This window comes from Adelges cooleyi, unplaced genomic scaffold (assembly GCF_023614345.1).
Source record: "Adelges cooleyi isolate 19-005CV unplaced genomic scaffold, UGA_ACOO_1.1 ACOO_flye_CR_arks_rails_tigmint_CR_PRNA_41, whole genome shotgun sequence".
NCBI classification, from domain to species: Eukaryota; Metazoa; Arthropoda; class Insecta; order Hemiptera; family Adelgidae; genus Adelges; species Adelges cooleyi.
Genome location: NW_026096090.1, coordinates 4,894,466 through 4,920,316, shown reverse-complemented (window position 1 = coordinate 4,920,316; position 25,851 = coordinate 4,894,466). Strand labels below are relative to the sequence as shown.

Sequence of the window (25,851 nt, the reverse complement as noted above, 5' to 3'; positions counted from 1 at the left end):
AAGACGAGGGGGTCAGGGAAGTAAAAAATAATATATATATATTATAAGGGGTAGAGGAGGCCGATCATAAAAACACACATACACATTACACACAGAGCGGCTCACACAACAAAATGAGAAAAAACAGCGGCGGTCGCGGCGGCCGTGTAATCCGTAATAAGTATTGATCAATTCTGCCTGTTTTCTTCGAGAAACAGCGGTGGCGGCGTGTGCTTAGCTTAGAGTAGAGGCCATTTCATAATATTTTCCCCACACTCGGTTAAGACATTTATACATATATATATATATATATATATATATATGTGTGTGTGTGTGTTTGTATAAGAAAAGAGAAATATATTACATAAACGGTAAACCTTTAAACGCACAGCGCAACGCCGTTATAATGTGAATCATTGTTGTATAACCCGACTGTATTTTTTTATATATATAAGTGCAATACTATAGACATTGTAATGAGGCTTAGGTACTACTACTTACCCGTGTATTTGTGGTCGTTGTTATAAAGTCACATTAAAAACATACATAATATTTGACTGTTTTAACAGACGTGAATATACTATATAGGTATGTTGACATGAATTTGATTTGATTTTTATGGAATTGCATTTTAATAACTCAAAAGTATTTTTCGAGTTTTATTATAGCAATAGGTTATAGGTACTACAGTCAAGTACCTAGAGTTAAGTTAGAATGTTTGAAGAAATATATTAAAACTTCTGATGTGTTAAGCTGTGTCAAATGTCAATTAACGGTCAGACGGGGGATAAGATAACGAACTTTCGTTACTATTAATTAGGTATCCTAAAAATATCATAATTCATACTCTACCTTCAGAATAGATGCTGGCGAAATGAACATTTTAATAAAATTTAGTCAAATGTTGCCCCCCCCCCCACTTGGCAAGTACCTACTAGATTGTCATATACTGCTATTAATTATTAATTTATATTGTCATTTTACAATATAAATTATGGACATATCGCCTTGAGGTCAAAACTTTAATTTATATAAATAAAATAAGTTAATTTTTAGAATTAAATACTTATCTATATAGTCTAAACTCTAAAATGTTGCATATACATATTTTATTTCTACAAAATCTTATAAGAACTGTAATTTTAAAAACTATAAGACAGATTATATGGATTAATTGGGATATCTTAAAAATAATTTAAATAACTTAATAACACGTTCATTAGTAATAATAGTTTATCGTATTCCATGTAATTTTCTGCTATTTTTATGATCTATTGCACATTTTAAACTATTATGCTCCTTATTATCAACTTTTGATTTTATACAAATTTTGACAACCTATTTTTCCTACATATATTCTTATTTATTAAGAACTATATATTTATATAGACTATTTACTAACTTTTACTAGACCAATATCTATTTTGGGTTGATAATTGTAGCTATATTTCAACATTTAAAATTATGTAGACAAAACATTTGAAAGCGGTCATTAATGTTCTACAACCGATCAACGCATTATTAAAATTGTATTTTAGAACCGAAAATACTTATTTTAGTACTTTTTATCTATTAATTAAAATAAAAAATGTAGGTACACACCGAATCGTCGACTAAACCCATAATTTGTGTAAACTTGTTTGTTTTTACAAACGTGGGTTTTTTTATTAATTTACAAATTAGCCGTTGACACAATTACAAAGAAAGCACTTTAAATGAATATTCACAAGAACCATTAAAACAAATAGTGTAACAAGTACAAACTGTATGTCTAATTCTCCACAGCAAACCGAATCTATGAAATCATAAGTGGTTAGTGCTAATAAGATATTTCAAGTTTGAAAGAACACAAAAATAAATCACGTTTTCAACTCATCATTGATGGAAAAACCCCTTTCATAGTCAGTGCTTCAAATCCAACATTTAAGTTATAATTATATGAAATTAAACAGTAAAACGTAAGCACATAAAACGAATAAGAAAAAATTATGTACATGTATTTATTACAATATAAGCCATTAAAAAAATAAAAAGTAAAATCTATTTCATAGCTCATTAGAACATTATCATTCAAATGCAGAACACTAATATTAATGACTATAATATGTATGAGTACATAAGTATCAACATTAAGGGGATTCCATGAGGTCTGTTTTTAAGGAGTTTAGTATAGGCAACATTTAAGAAAACAATGTCAATTAATTTACCGGTTAATTTGTATAAGATTCAAAGTATTATTTATAATTTAAACAATTTTTTCTATGAGTAGAAGCCATTTTGGTTTATTTTTAACCAAAAACCTCAGTATACATAATCAGGTATGTTATACAATTTAAAAAGAAAGAAAGAGAATAAACTGTTCTTTTCAAAAATGTCTTGACAAAAAATTATGTATGTTTGAGCTATTTTTCTAGGTAATAAAAGATAAATAAAAAACGATCCGACCCTAAAATGTAAAAAAGATCACAACCACGTTCACTCTCAGAATTAGTAATCTTTTTTGACTGAAACACAAACTAAAGTTGAACTTGACCAAACTTGTTGAACATTTACTTTTGATAATTACACGTTTATCATCTATAGTGAACCGTATAGCCCGACTTCAAAAATGATAGCCGTTTGCATCAATTGTACATACAATTTAAGTAGATTTTCACTAATAGTACCAACGAGTATTGCTAAGCTACTCATACATTATAAGTACAGTCACGAAAGCCATGAAAAACGGATTTATTGTAGTGGCATAATACTCATTTAAAAAAAAATTATTTCTACTTGAACGGACCAACATTTAATGAGTATTTTTAATGAAATTAATACGTAATACACTCCAAGGACAATAACAAAATTATTTTTTTTAATTATTATTACAAAAAACGATAAAAGTTTATTAGCTACTACGTTTTTACTAAAATGCGACAATTTAAACTTTTTAACTTAATATTACAAACTTTAAAATATTAGGTTGTCATTTATGTTATGGAGAAAGACTTAATAAAATAAACACCTTTACAACCTTGCATTGATGCTAGAATTATAAGGAATTCAAGTAAAACAACTTAATTTGTGAAAAAGTTTTTAATAAAGCAATCGCAAAACATTGCAAAAATAAAATAAATTGGAGTACACAAAATGAAAATTTAATACTTTTCTTATGTTGAATTAATTACAAAATAATAAATGATATATTATCATATTAAACAATATAAAGGTTTTTTTTTATACGTGTTGTGTTTAATGTGTGAATGACTAGTTGCGTATTTTAGTTATTATATAACAATTACAATTAATTAGTTAACTCAACTAATACATTATTGTTTACAAATTAAACAATATATAATATGAATATATTATACAATACATAATAAATAATATATGTGTATATTATTTATATTTTTATAATTTATATATATATTCAACGCTTGTTTATGAAAAAATATGTAAAATAAATAACAACAATGCATTTTTCAAGTCATACATTCCTCTTTGAGCTCAACAAACATACATTTACACAAAAATGACAATTTAACATTGCAAATAAAAGAGAGAAATAACGTCAAAACAGTAATAACACTGTGTTTACAAGTCTCATTTAATATTTCGTTTCCACATTAACTTTTGTAGAAGTGTTACAAATAAATTATGGTGCAAAAAAGTTCTATAATTAATTTAAAGTATACAACACAAACAATAAGCATATTTAAAATTAGGTGCACATTTTAAATAATAATCTAATAAAATATATTTTACGGACTATTGTATTTTTGGGAGATCATCAAAGTTGTTTACACAATACGTTCAAATAAAAACTATAATCGTAGTAACTAATAATTGAATATCGTTTCGAAATTGACGAAGATAAGGAGTCAGAATAATCACAATGGCCATTGTGAAAACGATACAGATTCTTATGGCACAAAGTTGGTTCTTGTCAACTCAAAGTTCTGTATGACAGACGGGACTCCTCCTTTGGCCAGAATAAATGTTTTGTGTTAATACTAATCGTTATTTTACTTGCACATGATTAGACGAGTAAAAAAAAACTGTCTGATATATAATAGGAGGAACATTATTTAGTAGCTCAATGTTTTTTTTAACAACATTAATAATTTATGGGTTTACATTCCTGATTTACACAAGATAAATACACTGGAAGTTGATATAAAATATATATAAGCATACGTAATCTTGATAACAAGCTACTGGTGAATCAATATGATTCAGACAATTGAAAAATTACATTTTTAATCATTTGAACGAATGTCGTCATTAGACCACACTGAGATAAATAAATAAATCATAATTTGAGTTCTATAAAAGTAATGTTTTTACAAAGATGTAAAATAATAATGTGTCCAACGATATCACGACGTAGCTTACTCCATAACAGTGAAAAGTCAGAAAGACGACCATGCTTAAACGCTGTGAACATTGAAAGTACTTTGACGCTTGATTATCATTTTTAAAAAAAAGCGTTAAGCTCGTGAAAACACTAAAAAATAACAATATACATTTAAAATAATTTTACAGTATAAAATAATCAATGTTGTGCAACTACACCTGTTGTCTCTGATAATAATTCATAAGTTATATTTTGATTTTACAATTTACATTAATACATTTTCTCTTCATTTATAACATTAATAAAGAATATACGTAACCGTACGTGAAGCATAAATATGTCAAACATTCTATTTGCCAAAATTTTCTTTTTAGGAAATATAATAACTAATAAGGTTATTAATAAGGTTATTGCATCACAATTTAAATTATACATATACTATATATTTTATTATAGTAGTCATTGGTCCCATTAATTGACTTATTATTTTTAATATATAAAACAAGTTTTGGTTGATGACAGTTCTAACATAAAATTATGCTGCAAAATGAGGTAAATATGTTCTTACCATAATAAAGAAACATTAAGACGGTTTTAAATATTGTTTTAAGTCTAATACCATCCTAATAAAATTAAACAAATTGTTATTATTTATTAATACTAATAAATTGAACACATTTTAACATACATCCTAACAAATACTTAGTAAACTTAAAAAAATACTTTTTTGTCAACAAATTATAATTTATATTTAGAAGGGGAAAATGCTGATTTTAAATAACATTTTGGTAGAAAACAAACTACTAAACTTGTGACATTATGTTTCAATAAAAAAACAATATTTTCATTTTTAGGCACTAAGACGTTTGATACTATTCAAAAAAGTTTCTGTGGAAAGAAACTACAACTGGATGTTACAATATTGTAATAATATAATAATGTAAAATTACTTTTAGAAATGACTGCTAAATAATTGTATTTATATTCAGAGCAAACAAGTGTCTTGCGTTTAAATTTATCATTATACAACTTACTAAAATAAATAAAGTTTTTAATACTTTAGCGTTATCTATTGTCTTCCATCACAACCTGTTTGAATAGACTATTGGGCATGTGACACTTGATGTCCTGACTGCCAAGTGTGGTCGTTCCATCTTTTGCAATGAACAGTTGTAAGCCTGATCCTAAATATAAATACAATTTTTAATTGAAGTTTAGAATAGAACCAAAATCATAACTATCTAAACAATCTATTTTATACTGTGTTTATTGTCCTCGTCAGTTGAATGATCATCTAAATTTGTGGCTCTGAGCAGCTGGTCAATAAGACTGTCCGGGTTTACCCTGGTTACCTCAACACGTCCTGTAGCTTTGGTGCCGCCATCGTCTATAATACTACTTGTAATTGCCGACTTTTTGCGCCTTTCTAAGGCTGCTTTGCCTCGATCTAAAGAGCCAGTCTCGACTGCATTCAATACAGGAGAGGCTTGTGACATAGATATTGCAGTACCACTGGATGTTAAACTACACATAAAAATAAAGTAAATACATATCTATATCAATTGTATTCAATTATAATACTGTATAATGAATATATGAAGAGCATGTGCTCAAAAGCTTATAAAACAAGTATGAAAACTCAAAACAATAAAATCATTGGTGGTAAAAGAAATGAGCATCTAACAGTGAAAGAAGACAATAACATAATATATCTATTAGAAAAGTTAACAATTATAGAGTCATTATTTGTACATTACTTATTTTATTTATGTGATGGATTAATAAGCTAAAAAGTAGTAATAACTAATTTTCTAAGTATAAAAAAAGCCTAACCCAACTCACTTCACCAAAAAATATATTAAAAATACTTGTTTTTTTTGCAAACCATCAAAAGCGTCTATTAAAAGCAAAGCACTTTTTAAATAAAATATATTTATGATAACTTCTAAGTCCTCAATTCAATAACAATTATAATGAATAAATTAATTTTAATTGGTAGCATCATATCATTTTATTTTTTTTTATTTTTGTTTCTAAAAGATCAATTAATATTTACATGGAAATATTAAGACGATTTGTGTAATAATTTTGAATGTTTTTATTTATTTTTTACTTAAAAAAAAAATCTTTAATGATTACTTTATTCATGATATACAATTTTTCTTTTTTAACTTATAATTGAAAAATTATTTCCAATTATAGCAGAGATTAGATTTAAGAAAGTTGGGGAATGTTAAAATGATGACAGTAAAATCAAATAGTAATATGAGAGATAAGTTAGGATTCTAATATAAAACTAAACCATGATGTTGTATAGTGAGGGTTGGCAAATTGAGTGGTGAATAAAAATTAATTTAACCCCATGCAATATAATTTAAAAAAATATATATAATTAAATAAAATAAAGGTTGTTGGCAAAAATATAAGGAAAACACTCTAATCACATCCATGCATTGTTATCGCCGATAGTTCATGTAAATTAAACTAACATTTGGCTTGGTCGCCTGAATGGAGTAGATACCGATGTGTCAGATGTGCTGAGCAATTTATCCAACTCCGGTGTAAACGGAAGTTTCTGAAGCGAGTTCATGTTGAGCATCCCTGGTGGCCCACAACCAACAGAGTTATCCAGCAATTTACGGTGGTGCATACTGCCCCTGAACAACATTCCCTCAAATTAAATACTACACGGCTGAATCACATTATCCTTTACAACAATTCTCACTTAATGTCTTTATGACTAACACTAACACTCTTTCCTTTCTCAAAACAACCCGACAAATTCAGTGGTGTAGTAATAGGGGGCACATAAAGCATACATATTATGACTACCCTTATGAGTACACCACTGCCGACTATATTTGTAAATGTTTATGATTAGCATGTGCAACACCAAGTATATATTTGTTCATTAGCCAAATGGATCATGAGAGAGCTGGTTATTACTTAAGCATTATTTCATGTATAGGGTCAACTCTCATGTTACCTAAGGGAATCTGGGGTTAGGGGCAACAGGCCTGGCGACGAGTGTGTTCTAGGAGATGGACCGGACCATGGTGGGAACCTAAATCCAGTTTGTTTGTTGTCCGGCGTACGGAATATGTCTTGATGTGTGCACACTTGTGGTGACTGTTGATGTTGTGATTTCGATTGACGCAGCGACCAAAATCTTGAACGAGGACTGCTCCATACGGGTGTAGGAGGCTGTGACGGTGGCGGGGTTGCAGGTGGTGGTGAAAGAGTAGGAGACCATACAGGCCAAGATGGTGACCTGATAGGAACCATATTAGTTGCAACACTTATAATAAGTAATTGGTAATTCCTAACATAATAATTGGTAACATGCCCATTCCATGTATCGAAAAAATCCCAAAACTGCATAATTAATAACATTAAAATGTACATATTTCTTTCTGTACAATGTGTTAAGGTATAATTTAATTCAAATTAAAAAAATAGCTTACGCTTATTACTATAGATTAAGATAATTTAAAAATAAAATAAATATTTAATCCTAACAGTGAAACCTAAAAAGGGCATTTGTTTTATATTAAGACAGAAAATTAGATTTTTTTTTTCTTTTATAAACATTAGGTATTAATAATTAATAACTATTACCGAACATGTCCACTGTCACCAGAACTACTATGCCTAGAATGAGAATTGTGGGAACTAGATCCTTTGCTTGTATTAGAAGAATTACGGGAATGTCCATTCGAGTTGGTTAATTGATTAGAGGTAGGAGCAGCATCGTGAGACAATACTTCATCTTCATGTTCTGAATGGTTCTGATTTGATTCGGATGAATTATCATGCTTTTCTAAACTGTTCATGGATGGAATGTCTATAACAAAAAAAAATTACAGTAATATAATAGTAGTTACAAATTTTTTTACAAAATTTTAAGGTCAATATAAGTATTATATTATGAAAATATAACATTCAAAAAATTGTTGCATAATATTTTTGTGCAAAAAAAAACAAGAATTTATTATTAAAATTACAGATACAGTTATGCTATGGCACGACCCAGTACTGAGTAGTGAATATAATTATAACAAGAGTAAATAACCGTTTGTTTGCACAGCTCTTAGTTTAACCTCGAGGTTAAAAGCTAATTTTTTAAACTTACCAAGTTCAGATAAAATTAAAATTTTAAATGCAGCTAAAAGCAGTAATATTACAGCTAGTTAGTATTACAGCTCCATAAATAAATTGTTTATAGAGCTTTAATACGAGCATGACGGTTTGAAATACATTGAAAAATCCTAGTTTCAGTGTCCTAACTGAAGAGTATTGCAATAATTCTATAAATAAAATGTACTGCGAATTTTTATCTATTTTTCTCGTAAAGAATTAATCGATCAGTACTTGTCTTTGGTATAAAAAGAACATTATTTTCCTTAAGTCTTGAGAGATATTTTTGGAATTAAAAAAAAAACATTTGCTACATAGTACATATTAATATGACTGTCTCAAAAAAAAATATAGATTTCCGGAAGTGCCCGTCTAAACGTCTAGTCGTCTCTGAATAATGTTAAAAAACACAACACAATAGAAGGTTATTTCTTATTACCATATTTTGTATTGGGCGTAAATAAAATATACACAAGACACTACCGTATATTCGGATTTAAAAAATAATTATTTTTTCGACAAGGCCTTACCATTTGGTACGAACATTTATTCCACAGTAAATAACAAAAATAATAACAATGTTTACATTAAAACCTAAGAGCCAAAATAAAAGTTACTTGCCCCCTCTCTCTCCCCCCTCAATAAATCTGCAGATCACGAGGTAAATGCTGCTGTTGTAGTAATAGCGACAAAATATTATTTTTAAATTAATAATATATTTATCCAATAGGTTTGGAGTCATTGAATAGTTATCTTAATTTCAGTTTTAAAAACGTTCTAATAAAAGATTCAAAAATAGGCCTCGTAACGTTATTTTTTAAAACTAATTATTCAGAAAGTGACTTGTAAAAGGTCCAAATATTCCAACACGATCATTGCGAGGCACCAGAAGTGAGGAATGGGCCAGGTCACGTGCCCTACTTGCCCTATAGTTTTAGCCGTTAATGTATAAATGTATATTATATATACCTGAAGGAAACAACGACCGCTTGTTCGGCAGACTACTGAATCCGCTGCTCGAATGGTATTCGCCGTCTTCGCGCTGAGGTATATCCTCCCCGTTGGTGATGGGTTTTTGGTGTAACGTGGTTGACGACGTTGGCCTGAAACGATACCATTACAAGTGTAGGCATATGGGCAAATGCATGTAGGCTGATAGAAGAATGAATCAATTTTTTATCGACTTACGCTTTAAACAGAATGTCCCCAGACAGCATGTTCATGGATACAGTTATTCGGAGCATAGAGTTGTCCTGCCGGTGATGACGAGTGTCGTATCCTTCGAGCAGGCACCGCCTCGAGCTGAGTCCGGCCCCGGCCAATTCGGCCAAATTGACGTCGGTGAAACCGAGTTTTTGATAACTCCGGCCGCCTTTCAATTCCTGTACAGACATACAATCGGATAGGAGAAATCAAAGAGAGAGATAGTGATGATGCGAAGAACGACGAAGGGGGGGAGAAGGCAAAATCTCTCTCGTTTTAATAATATGTTATTGTATGTCCGGATGTTGTTGACATTTGCGCATCCATAGCGGCCGTACCTGTATAGAATGCTGATAATTCATTATATATATATATATATAATCAAATCCAATACCTACGACAAACACCGTGTACAGGACAACATCGGAAGTGAGTCAAAATACAAACGTCGTATAAACGCCGTATTAGGCGCGACCGCTGTGGATTTTCTCTACTTAAAAAAACTAGAAAATAATTCTACAACCTACAATCGCCAAAGAAAACCAATAAACGTGTTTGTTGTAAACGACCTATAAACATAATGTAATATAATTAACGTTTGAGCGCATACGGCATTCGCATCAACAACAACAATCGAACACTATAATACAATTCTCCCACACAAATTATTTACCGGTTAGGAAAATGCGAGAAATAGATTTCATGGACCACGCGACTTATACTTTTTCCTATGTCTATAGCCTACAGACAAGGCAAACGAAATGGAATTATCCCGTGAGTCCTATAATATGAAATATACATGCGTGATAGTGATATTAAAGCAACTTTTCGAGTATCCTCGGGCGACATTATACAAGGCGGTATCGAGCAGTTGGTAAAATACAAATTCCAACGAATATTTGTTTTTATTTAAACCTAGTAAATTTAACCGAAAATTACTGGGTTTTATTGGGGTTCTGTGCATCCAAAAGAACCCAAGTCGGGCTTTTATGTAAAATAAACCCGCATTTTAACTAACTTTATGTACTTACTTTACGGACCGATATCCGAATGTTGCAAGGATCTAAGATTCCGGTAGATGCGTTGGCGCTCATCTTGCAAACGAACTCAAACTGAGCGCCCCAACGGACTGTATGATCACGTACTTCCTCTCTGAAAAACGAGTAATAACATTAATAATATAGAAGTAATAAACTCGACAGGAAATTATGATTTAATCGCAAAAGTAACAGATAAGACGATACTTGATGGGACTAATTAGCAAATAGCAATTATTATTATTAAACTATATTTTCTGACCGCTGTGACATCTAGGATTATGAAAACATAAGTTATAAAATATTACATGAACATCTGTCTAATCACACCTTACGTAAGTTATAATAATATAATAACAACTGAAATATCATTCATATTTTCTAATTAATTTCTCCTCCTTATCCCCGAAAATTTTCTATTTTATTCTACGGATCTTTATTACTAATAAGAGAGAAACAATTAAATAAACATGTTTACATTAGGGATTTATACAGGAAGTGTGGAACCTTTGAAATATACGTTAAAATGTGCTTAATAATACATAATTTTGTGAGTTATTACTATTTGGTCTGTAGCCAAATTGAGATGGGTTAAGTTGCGTTAAGTCCAAAAATTGCCCAAATTTTACGAGAGGATCATAGTACTATGAGACAGTTTTTTTTTATAGGGCCTCTATTAGTAGATTGTTACTAGTACCTTACGTACTAAGGTACCAGTTAACACCCTGGACCTCAACATTTTTCTAAATACACTATTTTAGTGATAACTCTATAATTTCAATAAAATCTATTTGAATAACTGCATTGTCTCAAATACGACGACAAAGTCTCCACGATACTTTGACAGTATCTTTGGATCTCAACATTAGAGATAAAGAGAAAATACACACATATATATATATACACCTAATGTACGAGAATAGGATATTATGTGCGTGAGGGGAAAATATCGTAAGCGTTTGGTGTCTCGTCGTCGCAAGTATTTTTCTAAATATAAGCACTTTAAAAAAAAACATTGTGTATACTATATTAGTCTTATTCAAAATAACCAAAACCCGTACAAGATGGGCGGACGTTCCGCAGAATATTATGGTAACGGCGAGAAAGACGATTCTACGACACGTGTTTTTCGGTTTTTTGGCCGCTTAAATTGACGCAGACCAGATTTATACTTCACCTATGCTATATGTACGTATAGACATGTTTGATTTACAAAGTTTTAAACGCGATGAAAGGAATTTAACGCCAAAGAAATTGGCCGCCGTTCACGTGTTTAAAGTGAGAAAAATAAAACGACGTCTACTAAGGAAATATTTTAGTATAGCTATTGGATCGTATCCAGTTAAATGAGAGAGATAGAGAGAGGGAAAATTGAATTAAAACAACGGTCGGCTGATATTAATCACTCTTCCGAAACGCATCATAGGCCATTGCTATCGTCTGTCAATTACCATAAATAATAATATTGTTTAAGTCTATACGTTGTACAAAGTAGTCGCGTGCCCGTCGAATAGGTTTATATTATAGTTTCTTCGGATTAAAAAGGTTAAAAAGGATTAATAATTTCTCGAAATTATTATCAAATCTCATGAAAAACAACGACGGCGTGGCATACACGACGAAGACGACCTAATATACACAAAATATCAACATCGTCGACGACAGGACACTAGCAATGTTAACCTTAAGGAGAGTATTATGCACAAAACGAAGAAACGCCATTCCTTTAGCACCTTATAATTAGATTAACCGAACAAACTTTAAGTATTTGCCGAATTCGTTATTTTTGACATAATATTCATTAGAAAATAAGACCAAGTAGTAATTCAATCTTCTTCACCGCAACGTTGATTATTATTACTCTAGCTATGTAATATACATATATTGGGGACTAACGTTTCTAGGACATCATTAAAAAAAAACCTAGAACATTGATTGATTGGTTTTACTTAAATACACCTACTAAAAACCCGCCGATGATTTATTATAATTAAACGTAACGGCTTATTTAACATGCCATACCATCCTACTCAATAATTAAACGGTCGTCTAAAATAAAAATTTAAATATAAGTACTAGCATACCAGGGTTTTTTAGGTTGATTGGGTCAATACTTGTTTTTCATTTAAAAAGGAATAGTTTTCACTAGAAAATTAAAAATAACAAACATACTTTATGATCTATAAGTATTGGACAAATGTGTAAGATAATTGTTTGTTGGCATTTTTCAAGAGAACTCCATAAAAAACACACCATAAAACCCACTCAAAAGTACATACGATAAAACATATAACGAGGTCATTAATAGTGTACGAATTTTGGTTAAGTTTACCGTAGAACATCTGTTGTCCTTGGACGAAATTATGACTGTTTAAACGGGTATTCAGGAACAACCAAATCCAACAAGTAGGTATGAGCAATGTAAGCTGGACATTCCGTTTAAAAGTTTAGTTTCATAAAAAAATAAATAAAACTTTTCAAGAGTTACACAATGTATTTATACAGTCTTTATTTTAACACGAAACACAAAACACTATTATGTATAGACACCAAATGACTTTTTGAAAATAATAGTCATCCCTAACGCGTACCTCTTAAGTCTTAGCTCTTATAACAAAAATCACTCTACAAATGGCGTTGGTCTAACTAAATAGTATTATTAATTAATCACATTATAATGTTAAACAGAAATAAAAAAGAATAATCAACCGATGACATTTTGAGCCACGTGAGATACAGCAAGCCGATTGTTGAATTTTCACACGCAAGACCAAGTTATTTATTGGACTGTTCATATTATTTTAAACAAAACAAAACAAATCTAACGATTGACATAACCCATTAAAAAAAAACATCTATTATCATCCATATGGTATTCGTAATGCACATATTATTGTGTCGACCGTTTCGAATCTGTTCGTTCAGTTCATACACTGTATTTTTGTGACTAGCCCAATTTAATCGTCTGACGGCAAGAAATATATTAGGTACGGTATTTTTCTCTACACGTCTAATTACGCTTGGTCAATGTCATAGAACATGTTTTTCCGAGTTTTATTATTATATTAAATAATTTTACTTTTTCTTTATGCCGTAGGCAAGGACCACACCGAGGCAAATGTAAATAATAATAATCATTATCATATTCATTATAATAATAGCCATAATATTAATATTGTACCGTCGACGTTTGGCATGGACAAGGTAGTTATTGTTTTTTCCTCTCTTTTTCTCTCCTATCTACAATTTGGATAAAACATTCGGATAAAGGATTAGGTTACCTGATACGTCCTACCAAGGTTTCATACTTTTGATATGAAATACAATAATAAAAATAATAATATTTAAAACAAAAAGTGTAATACAACGACACCGCGACGTCATTTGTGTAACGTATACAATTTATTGTCGTGTTTGTTTCATAGCTCATAATATGTGCATCGTTTATGTCAACTAAATACATTGTTCTGAGCAATGGAGCTTATGATAACGAGTAATTATTACATCTAACGCACAGAATAGTGTTCACGATAAAATCGAAATGTTGTATCATTTACACATGCTGTCAGAGAAGAACCACTAAACAAGTCAATTTTTTATTTTTATAATTGTGCAATTTTAATATTTAATAAACAAGTCAAGAAATGTTATACCGAAAAATACATAGACATTTAACCTTCATTGTTATCTGTACAAATAATACAACGATATAAATTAAAGGTCAATAAAAAGAATAATAGTAATAATAAAATCTGACATAATCGTTAAAAGTGTTAAACGGTTTTCCGTACACATTAAATTATCATGTACGATTTTCTTTTATTCCAAACAATTATTATTATTACATACTAAATACTAATAAGTAATAACTAATAACTATCCAGCACGTGTGTCCACATTAATGAAAATCTATCGGTCGGCGAGAAATTATCAAACTAAGGATTTCCAAAAACGATCGACATTGATAAATTGAATTAATTGGTCTTTTGTGTACTCAGTAATTTAGTGCACACGTTTTACACGGCATGCTTATTGCTTATATTATGTGTCTCGTGGGATAAACATTGTAAATATATTTCGAGATGTGATTCATACTATGACAGCGTACACAAAACGCAACGCTCAATCATATTAAGTTATATAAATTTACATGAGAAAACACAACAGATAATTCATCTTCGTAAGTATAATTTTATAATAGCATAATAAAAGTTAATCGTTTTTTGTATAATAGATATACGTGCACTATTTACTTTACTTTTGGTTGTAAGCAGTGCAATATTATTTTATGCCTACATTATAATTGTATAAAAATATGGTAGGTGTTTTTTAAAGTAAGTTCAAAAGTAACAATTGTTTTTTATTTTTAAATGCATTACACAAACACAGAAGTATGACAACGCGCTAAAACTAGAACACTTGCACAAATAAACGCAATAACAATTCGGGCTAACTCTCTAAAACTTCAACATGACCCTGACAAAAAAGAACGCATTTACGATTATTTCCAATGAAAACTTTTACCAAAGTCTCATATTGATTTCAAAGGCTAAGCATACATTGTATAATAAGATTGCATTGTTTATAAGAAAGAGAGAATAATCGGGTTTGAAATTACCAAAAGTACATACACGGTAAGATTTGATTAATAATGAAAAAAAGCGCAGGATACATTAAAAAAATGAACAACTATCGTAACAAATATAAGTTTAATTTACATAATGGATTGAAGTAAAAGAGACGTTGCTCAGTGCTCAGAAAGAAAATAATTTAATAATGCCATATTGGTATAATAAACAATACAAATAGGGTATTATGTTGACAATGAATCAGCATAATATAACACTACCTTTAAAAATTACAAACCATCGATTTATAATGTATACTGCATTACTTATGTGAAAAAGGACTACTAAAAGTTACATAATATAATTTAACTGCTTTACCTAATCTAACTCGAGATAAAACGTCTTAAAAAACAATCAACATGTGATTTTTGTACAAAGCACTTTTTTTATCAACCCATAATCTTTAGCCAGGAAAACAATAACTAATCGATATTAATCATTGACTAATAACAATTATGTTACCCGTTACAAATTATGAGTTAAAAGCTATTAAAATACTTGTAATAACCTTCACATAGAGTAGGCGGGTAGAAATCGCATTTTAGTAGTAACCGGCAAACTCTGATAATTACTGATTATTTACCAAAAGCCAAAAACATATCTCGATATTAGACGCATACGACTTGAGAGTTGAGGAAAAAATCAGCTAGGCCATATTCGTTCATAATTCAATTGTTTTACAAAATACTAAATTTAACAATAACAATAATATAGTGTAATAAAAAAACGAAATCTATTTCTCTTATACACAGAACAAAGCTGATAATAGATACATGATTAAAAGTAAGTATTGTGGAAAATTCGTGTTTTATTTCCTTTTAATAACAATCAGTCTAAATGTACATATTTCAAACTTTACTTTCTAAAACACCAGAAAAAATTAAGAACGGAGTTATTAGTTATGTTTCTAATTTCTGGGCATCGGTTATCAGCAAAATATTATAAAGTGTCAAAGTTCAGTTAAATCTTAAAAATCCATTAATTTAAATTGTTTATATTTTAAAACCCACAAAATATAGCAACTCAATGCGATTGGTAACCGATAATACAGTATATATATTGCCACAGGGTGATTTATTAAAGATTACACTAGTTTTTTCCCAAAATAATTGCAATTTTGTGGTTTTTTTAAAAAACATTTTTGTTAATGTTATTTTATAAAATTACAAAATAACATAGTATTTAACTTTTTTAGTATTTTTCATAGCTCCATTAACTTTTGAAAATTTAAATGGTATCCGTATATTATAATTAATTAACCTTTTAGGTAGAGAAGTTCAGATCTCATGGAGATTTGAAGGATCCCTAGTCCCATTTCCTCACACTACTTAACACGTCTATATTGTTAGGATTCATATTTGAAATCACATATTTCCGAAATACAAAAAGTATTATAGTTAAGTTGTACAACTAGCTAAACGTTCACCGCCAAACTAAAATTAGGAAATATGTACAGCAAAATAAAAATTCTGTCAACTCGAAAGTATTACCGTTGAATATACATAATGATTAAAACGGTATACGTTAACATATTATTGTTATACACAAACGTCAAATCCTTAATTGGGTTTTTTAAGCGCTACGTGGGTATGCTTTACTCGTCCGATCGTAATAGGTATACACTTCAAACGACGAAATTATAAATTATTTCGGAATCGGCGTGGGACTTAATAATACATTCAATGACCACCCACATAATTAGAACCTAGTATATGCTTACAGTTTATATTATGTTACAATCGTATGCTAATAAACAGACAACGGTTGAAAAATCATCTATCACTCTGTATGATTTTACATATTAGTATAATATATACATTACCGCGCATCAGTGCATTACATAAGCATTATTCATATTATCTGTTATAAAGTACACAACAGCGGGTAAGGAAAAGAGGAAACCCATCATACTTGTCTCCAAATTGGCGAACGACTGAAAATCAATACCCAAAGCCATACAGACTTCTGACTTTGACGTTAAGGATCGTTATCCAAATCATAGGTCTTATGATTAAAATAAAGTTAATATTATGTGGAGTATTGCAAACGTTCTAACAAAATTTAACGACCGTACACTACTGATTATGGCTTATCTATAATTAAAATGACGAATAATTATAACGTCAATATTAAATAAACATACTCGTATGTTTTGAAAAAATACTTTAAGAAATGGACAATCCCAATAATGTATCTCATACGAGGCAGCAATAATAAGATATTGATGAATCTCGACGATAAAATAAGTTTATATTACAAACCAGAGTTGGACATTTGAATATTTTTTTTATCGAGATGAAGCGATAAAAGAAGAATTATCTTTTATCTAATCGTTTATTATTCGATTACGTATGAACAAATTATTTGTAATTCGTAATTTGTCATCACAACTATTTATTATTAAGAAATCATTTTTTTATTCGTTATCTTTTATTGTTTGAATGTCCAAATGATGATACTAGATACAATTTTGAATCATCTATTATTCGTTAATAAATACATTAGTCATAAAATTAGCTATAATTTATAATCTTGTTTAATTTTTCTCAACTGTGTTACAGATGAAATGTTGTTTATTAATTATATTAGAAAGTTTTGCGTTAAAAAAATACTCGTGGAGTTTTTAGGAAAAAGGGATGGGCAAACATTTTTGTAAAGTTTATTTTGTTATTGCAGTTAAGTGTGCCATAAGAGATATTAACCTAACTTAATTATGAATCCCCAGTAGGCTAGTTCTAGTTATTATGTGTTTTTGCGCTTAAATCGCGGTTAACATTCGTGAAAAGTAAGGTTAAGAGCTGATTAGTTATAATAGTTTTTATATAAAGTGTAAAATTTTTCTCATTTGCCCAAACGCCACGGATTGTCCCTAAAGTTTATAAAAACGTCAAAGTCTGTTAAAAATGTATCATTTTGCTGCAATAATTATAACAGTTTATACATTAAATACATACACACACACACACACACTGCGGACGGTCATGTCTCCGTTTTAAACGGTATATAAATTTTATTAATGTAATATTCGTTTCCATTTAATAACTATTATGATCCGTAAATGAAGTGGCCTACTTTCTTTAATATGATCGTTATAAAATCCAAAACTCCATAATATACATAACAATAATATTGTTATTATCGCGCAAGTCCATTGTAACTAGTACACCGAATTAATAATTCAAGCCACACCGTCTTTTACGTAACGTATTGAATTTTTTGTTGTCATCAGAAATTATCATTAACCAAGTTCGGGCTTTTCTACAGGAAAAATGTTCATCGGCCATTCATTAGGTGTGAACACAGCGAATGCGATTACGGATGTAAGTAACAGCATTATTAATAACAGCAAAATGCGCTTAATAATAATTACAACTGGCGGATTAGTTCATTTAAACGAACGAAAAAAATAATAAAAAAGCTATTTTATATGCACATCAAAATAATTAGCGTGCGAACGCGTGCCACGTAACGCATCTAGCGGCATTATTTACCAGCGGCAAAGGCCAGAGCTTCGCCGCAATAGTCCAACTATATTTATTAGGGTACTTTTTTCGACAATAAAAAGCCATGGCCGAGAGCGTTTTAAAAAAGGAAAATAATAGAAATTGAAATCGTGAAAAAGCATTCCTGTTGTATAACCAGCCCGCAAGGTTTTGGCGGCTATAGTCACGTTAACTCCAACCTTGGACTCGAGCACTAAGTAGAACGGGAATGGTTTTTTTTTTAATTTTTAAACATTGATCCCTTGAAAATAATTGATCTATTTAACGCGGACGGAAAATAGTGGCAAACACATTTAAAGAAATATATTGACAGCTATTGTGCGGTTTATACTTTATAACATATAGTTATGTTTATTTCCAAACTTTTTTTTAATTTACTCAGTAGAACTTTAAAAGGACTAAAACACCATAAACTGATTTTAATGGTTTAAATAATATATAATTGGATATAATATTTAAATTAATAATAATAAATAGGTATAATATAAAAGGTATAATAGGTAATATTATATAATAAATAATATATATTATATAATATATAAATTGGCATCTAAAAACAAATTAGACAAATCGTTAGTATAGGCCCGGAATGAGCATTACAAAGCATTAGGGAACACATGAAAATGAAACTTAAATCTTTTATAAGACAGGAAAGGGGGAATTTTGTTGGTCGGAACATTAATGATTTCGTTGTGACCACTTGTAATTTAAGGCATATATGGCTTATGAAGGTTAATTCTACAATATGTGTACATAGCACAACCTAAGATAAATACGGAGAAGTTGAGTTAAACTATTATAGACCAAGCAGAGTTATCGCAGAAAAGACATTGTACATAGACGACAGAAGCAAGTAAAAAAAATAAAATAATTACAATAAGTTATGCGATTATTTTCGTTAACAAGATTTTAATGAATGTCCTGTGCGTGTCATTCGCTAGTCTCAACACTACTTGTTTATAGTTATTAATATGTACTACAATACTAGTTACCACACACCACCGTCCACCGGCAAGTTGGTGAACTTTTTTTCATATACTTGGCCGAACGAAAACAATGACCATATGTCACACACGTTGGTGTTTTATTATTTTATTTAAATACGGAATACTTGTTTAATTAAAACAACCATTATCGGCCTACGCATGAGCTTGAATTATGTATATAAATATTTTAACCTTGCATCATAGTGTAAAAAAATCGGAAAATCTGAAAATGTAAACTAAAAAATAAATAGCAATTCACGACCACAGACAAGAATACGTGTTGACGACTGGCAAAGAATAAACAGACACATTTATTGTGAATAATCTTACTATTGTTAAAAAGTGTAATATATTATATAGATTACATAGCTTGATCTCAATGTAGATCATTGATCTATCATCTAGACAATCGGAATTATTAGAGATATTGATCGTGATTTGCAACAAACCTTACAAAATTTAGTTCCGGGTTTCGACATCATTTTTCCATAAACTTAATAATGTCTATATTAAGTCTGTATTAATTATACCTAAAATAAAAAACTAAAAGTTTTACAATTAGGATGGCAAAATAATACGGACGCAACTTTTACTTCCAGTTGCCGCAAAAGCGACTAATACTTGTGGAATATTAAGTGAACAAAATAAAATAAAAAGTATATTCCTTCAACCTATACTACTTTCCTTTCTCGTGTATCGATGTTCACATAGAGAATACTAAAGTCTAAACCTATATAATACATAATTTAGATTAACTCAGTTTTTTTACTCTATTTCTATTATCAGTTATGCCTACAGTCTACGAGGATTACAAAACTATAATCATTTTATTACATTAATCTAATAATAATTTATATATTAATCCCTTTAATAATATGTTCTTAGTTTTAAAGGAAAATATATTATAAAAAAAAATAAGTAAGTGTAATAACAACTACATCAATTAAGCACCGCAAGCTACAAATAACTAAGGACACAAAGTTATATTTTCAACGTTATATTATATTGTATTTTTTAACAAAAACAACAACCATAATATTACTGCTTTGAAAAATGTTTATCATGCGCGGTTATCGGGTAACATTATTATTATTATTAGTCTGTAATTTGTCAGAGTACACGTCAACGATTTTATATTTGCAGGTAATTCGAAATGCCTGGTATTTTTTTGTTTATAAAACGTCATACCTTGTAGATTATAATAACTATACATACGTGTACACTCGATAAGTTACACTTACATAATACACTGACTGATATTCCATAATTAAAATTGAATAACGAGTTCTGAAAATATGTCGTCATTTTAGTCGAATATATTTTTAAAAATGACCATAAAACTTAACAAAATAACTTTAAAATTCCATCCATAATAGGCGAGAGGCAACGTATTTGTAACAATAATTTTACTCTGGAGGCCATAGTTAATATTTTATATGTTATAGGTATACATAAAGTTGATAATTTCAGAGCCATTGGTCAACTGAAAAACTATTAACATAGGTTAAACAGTGGTACCTATCAAAACGAATGGCAACACGATTTTTATTGAGAACAATTTATAAAAAATTGTGCATTACAAATTACAATTTTTTTTTCAAATTGAATTATATTATTTTTATCAAAATCTATGGTTAATTTTACTTATAAAAAAAATAATATTTGTTAGTATTTTTTTTTTTATATAGTGTCTAATTGCTTCATTATGAAAGTCGTAATTTTGCAACTAGTATTAGGCTATTTATGACTCAAGGTCACTATATGGCGGAAGGGGAAATGGCAGGGTAAGCATTGGCTCCCCAATCAATGTTTCTATACCTTAATAATAAACTGCCAACAATTTTCAATAAATCAACTATAAAGTTGTTAAAAATATATAACATGGTGGTAAATAATGTGAAATTAAAAAAAACACAATGTTAAAATGTCCTTTTTAGATTTCGAATATTTACCAAAAAACTAATGTGTTTTATGACTTATGGTCTAATGTAAAAAACTCATAGGAGACATAACACTTACTTTTTAATTAAAATAAAAATGTAGTTATATTTTTTTACATAAATTTCTTAATTTATAATTTTCACACACGCCACGACATAAAATTCCATGTTATGTCAAAAACACTTAAATTAGCACTACTGGATTACTATAACCTCGTGTTTAAACAAACATGTGTTTTATTAGTTACACACTACACTCACAGTGTACATATATACTTTTTTTATGTTGTTAAGCATAAATATTAAATTGAGTAACTGACAAAAAAAATTAAAATTATCGTTATTATTTACATATTATGTACATTATTTTATCGTTTAAATATTTCAGCCATTTTAAATGTTTCATTGTAACATTGAAAAAATTACACATTCCTTGAACATTTTTAACAAGAACGAACTGGCTCAGGGGGCAAGTAGAACTGGCCCATTCCCGTTGAGCCGTAATAAATTAGGGTAATAAAATAAAATATACCTAATAAAAAATCGTACTAAGGGCTAATTACTTTAAAGATGTTTAAAAAAGATTTATTTTATGATAGGAATTTTAATTAAAACATGAGTGTATTTCATTCATGTAAAAACATCCATTAAAGAATCCTTAACAGACCTAGATAAATATAAGTCATAGGAAAATTAAACATTATCTAACAATGGAATTACAATTTTTGTCTTTTTTTTTGATAAATTAATTTTATTGTTTACTACTATATTACACTATTTGTAATTAAGTGGAACTTAAAATTTAAAAAAATATGCTACTTACTAATGACTTATTCAAAAATGTTGTATGTACAAAATGACAATTTTACAGAAGAGCATTTTCAAGTATCTCCATTACATGTGATTACAGAACATATGAAGGGCTGCGGGGAAAAAAGATCAATGTCAATTTTTTTTTTAAATGAGATTTTGGTATCAAATTATTTGTATTGATGTATTGTATCTTTTATGCGTTCGAACCAGGGAAAAAAATAGATTAGTCAAGAGTAACGACCGCCGGAAGTTTACGCGTACCGGCAAAATGTATTACGTTTTGAAATTAAAAACATGATTTTCTCAGAATGTAAAAAATTGACATTGATCTTTTTTCTCCGCAGCCCTTCATATCATTTTACACTTTTAAAAAGGTTGAAATATGGACTAATTTATTAAATAAGGTTTTACAAAAAAATTCTTTCCATTTTATATCAGTAGATTATACAGTAAACACATTTTGGCCCAAATGTACTAACATTTTTTAACTAAGCTATCATTATATTGTAAGTATTATGACGCGATGGGCAAAATATTCAGTATAATTCTTGAGGCAAAGACTTATAACAAAATTTTGAAAGAGAATTTCCCAGAAGACTATACAAAGCAGAAGAAAGCTTAATGCGAAAATACCAATCAACAAACTAAATAAGTAATGACCTATTTGCTAGACAAAGCTAATACTGGCTTGGTTAAGTAACAACAGTTTTAAAAGACTTGATTAAAGCAGTACTAGTGACCAAGAAGATATAACTCAAGTAAGAGGATAGTGTTTAACACTCACTACCACCTCTCAGTTCAATACTTGATCACGAGGTCTCCGTTATAGCTAGGCGAGAAACTGTCGAGTGAATTAAAAGCTGTCATCTTTTTCTCAAACAACACGACTAACAGCCCACCAAGAATAGAAAATTTGTTAAGAAACCTGCTTTTTGGGAAGGCAGCAAAGGCCGAAAATAGGCAAATCGAGCTCAATGTATATACGAAGCAACAACTTAAGAAACTTGATGATCGAGATTAAGGGAAGGTTGCCATAGAAAATTAGTATCAAGTAATCAATGTAGTATCGATGTTAGGATAATAATATTACTATGTAAATCTAAATTATAGTTAGCAGGAACTTTGAATTTTTAGACTTATGTATACTTAAATATTAGGACTGAATTAAAAATGTGTCATCAATTTAAATGTTTTATGTAAAAACCATAATATTGGAGACAGGATGATCACTGGCCTCTTTGAATTTTAATAATGTAGCTGGGAATGAATAAACTGGTTCTCAGCAATGGACAATGTAAAAGTACACACCTGGACAATCGTTTTCAACCCATAACCATAATTTCTAATTCTGTGGTGTTTGAGTAAAAGGTCTTATCTTCAAAATAACTAATTTTGGTAAAATTAAATTTAAACTTTGAATACAACTTGAGAATAATATTTTCATTTAAATAACTATTTTACAATAAAGATAAAATGTGTAACTAGTATATAAATAATAAATAGTTGTATAAAATACTTTTACATGAGAAAAATATTTTAAAATATCATCCCTTATAAAATATTTAACCCTATTTTTGTACTTAAAACCTTTTACCCAAGCACCACAAAATTATTGTATTAGTCGTGTTAACAAAAATATAAATCCTTTTCTACAGTTTATTACTTTAGTACAAAATAATTCAAACTCAAAATGGATCATTTCGAGCAAAATCAAATGAATAATTTAATATTTATTCATGTATTGCTAGCAAAACTATAAAACATAAGTTTAACATATGTCATATCAGCTATAAAATTCTCCAAGTCATCAACTACTCTATAGATATAATTAACTGTCTTGAACGTATTTGGCCTAATAGCATCATATTTATTAATTAATTTATACAACAATGTCAACATAATCGAACACATTATGAAAACCTAACAATAATCATGTTACATACACATTTTAACATACAAACAAACTACATAATATACTGATAACAATGTCAATTAGGAAATATTGATTAAAATTAGAACATAAACTATATTAGTAATAACTACCTAATTTAACAAATCTTTAAATTTATGTGTTTCTGAAACATAAACGAGTTGCTGATTATCCATGATTAGTACTAATTGTAATAAACCATATAAATAATGTAATTGTATACATTTACTTTCAAATTAATCGGTTCTCTAGCAGCAATCTTATCGTTTTTTTTTTTTTTTATTACGATTGTGATTTGTTGTACATTTTAAGGTTTGCAGTGTACGACAATTATCACCATAAACCTCATAGCGTTTGTACTTATAATAAATAAAACAATACTATCAAATTTATATAATAATTATATAAAAATTAAGATACTCGTTTAAATGATAAAAAATTCAATTGAATGTTAATTACCTGGAGGAGGTATCACTAAAATTTCCACCATCCAGTAATCGTACTTTGGCAAACAGGACAGCGTTAACAAAAGGCACAGCTGTCAGGTCTTCCAAACACAGATTTACTGTAAACTTATAACGTTTTTTCTTCACCATAAACGACATTGCAACACCTGTTTACATACAATCGAAAATTATAATTTGTCTTTGAAAAGTTAATGTATCTAATTTAAATACTCATCAAATATACACCTCATATCATACGTATGAGAATTAGGAACTGGCAATTACAAACGTTTAAGAGTACATAGTATTTTGACATAATTATAAAAATAGCGCCAATAGAGACATAGTACGGAAACCAAAACAACATAAATAAGCATAATACTTTAACCGCAACCATCGAATGCTATGACTGTTCGCTAGACGCCGTAATTATTTTACTCTTGCCTCTAACTTACCCAATAGCGTCAGCTCTACTTTTTCGGCTGCATTTTTTTTTCTTCTGATTATCTTAAATTTTATAAATTTGGTGTTATTGGACTAATAAAACGGATTTTTCGCGAACAACATGCGCACACACTTGATCGAGGAAACGGCGGCTAATTAACGAGCAACAAGACAGGGTAAGAATGAAATTAAACCCGTTCAAACGAAATGTCAACTAGTGTGTCGGAGGAGTAAAAAAATGAAACGTTTAGTCGTAGAGAAAAGTCGACAATGGGGAAACACAATAATACAATATTAACAACCAACGACGATATGACGGGCAGCAGAGACTGCCAAGAAAACGAGATATCGCCGTCGCGGCCGACTCGGCAGATCATCTGTTTTCGTTTTGGTTCTGTCTATTCACTTGTAACGCCATCTAGCCAAGCAATGGTCAAAATTGATAAATGATAAGGTATACATC

General features: G+C 29.5%; 1 protein-coding gene across 4 annotated transcripts; it reads right to left on the bottom strand.

Annotated features, from left to right (window-relative positions):
- Nucleotides 1-3,378: 3,378 nt before the first annotated feature.
- LOC126841897 (protein FAM102A) lies at nt 3,379-25,732 on the bottom strand. 4 transcript variants are annotated; one of them, XM_050578664.1, is made up of 11 exons: nt 25,400-25,732; nt 24,958-25,111; nt 10,693-10,813; nt 9,647-9,840; nt 9,428-9,561; nt 7,940-8,165; nt 7,308-7,592; nt 6,811-6,978; nt 5,583-5,845; nt 5,356-5,505; nt 3,379-4,471 (listed from the first exon to the last, which is right to left on the bottom strand). In XM_050578664.1, the coding sequence occupies exons 2-10, from the start codon at nt 25,101-25,103 to the stop codon at nt 5,387-5,389; spliced, it is 1,656 nt and encodes a 551-aa protein (XP_050434621.1). In that variant the 5' UTR covers nt 25,104-25,111; nt 25,400-25,732; the 3' UTR covers nt 3,379-4,471; nt 5,356-5,386. The 4 variants fall into 4 exon arrangements, with proteins under 4 accessions (XP_050434621.1, XP_050434622.1, XP_050434623.1 ...); XM_050578665.1 differs by lacking the exon at nt 6,811-6,978; XM_050578666.1 differs by lacking the exon at nt 7,308-7,592.
- Between the last annotated feature and the right edge of the window lie 119 nt (nt 25,733-25,851).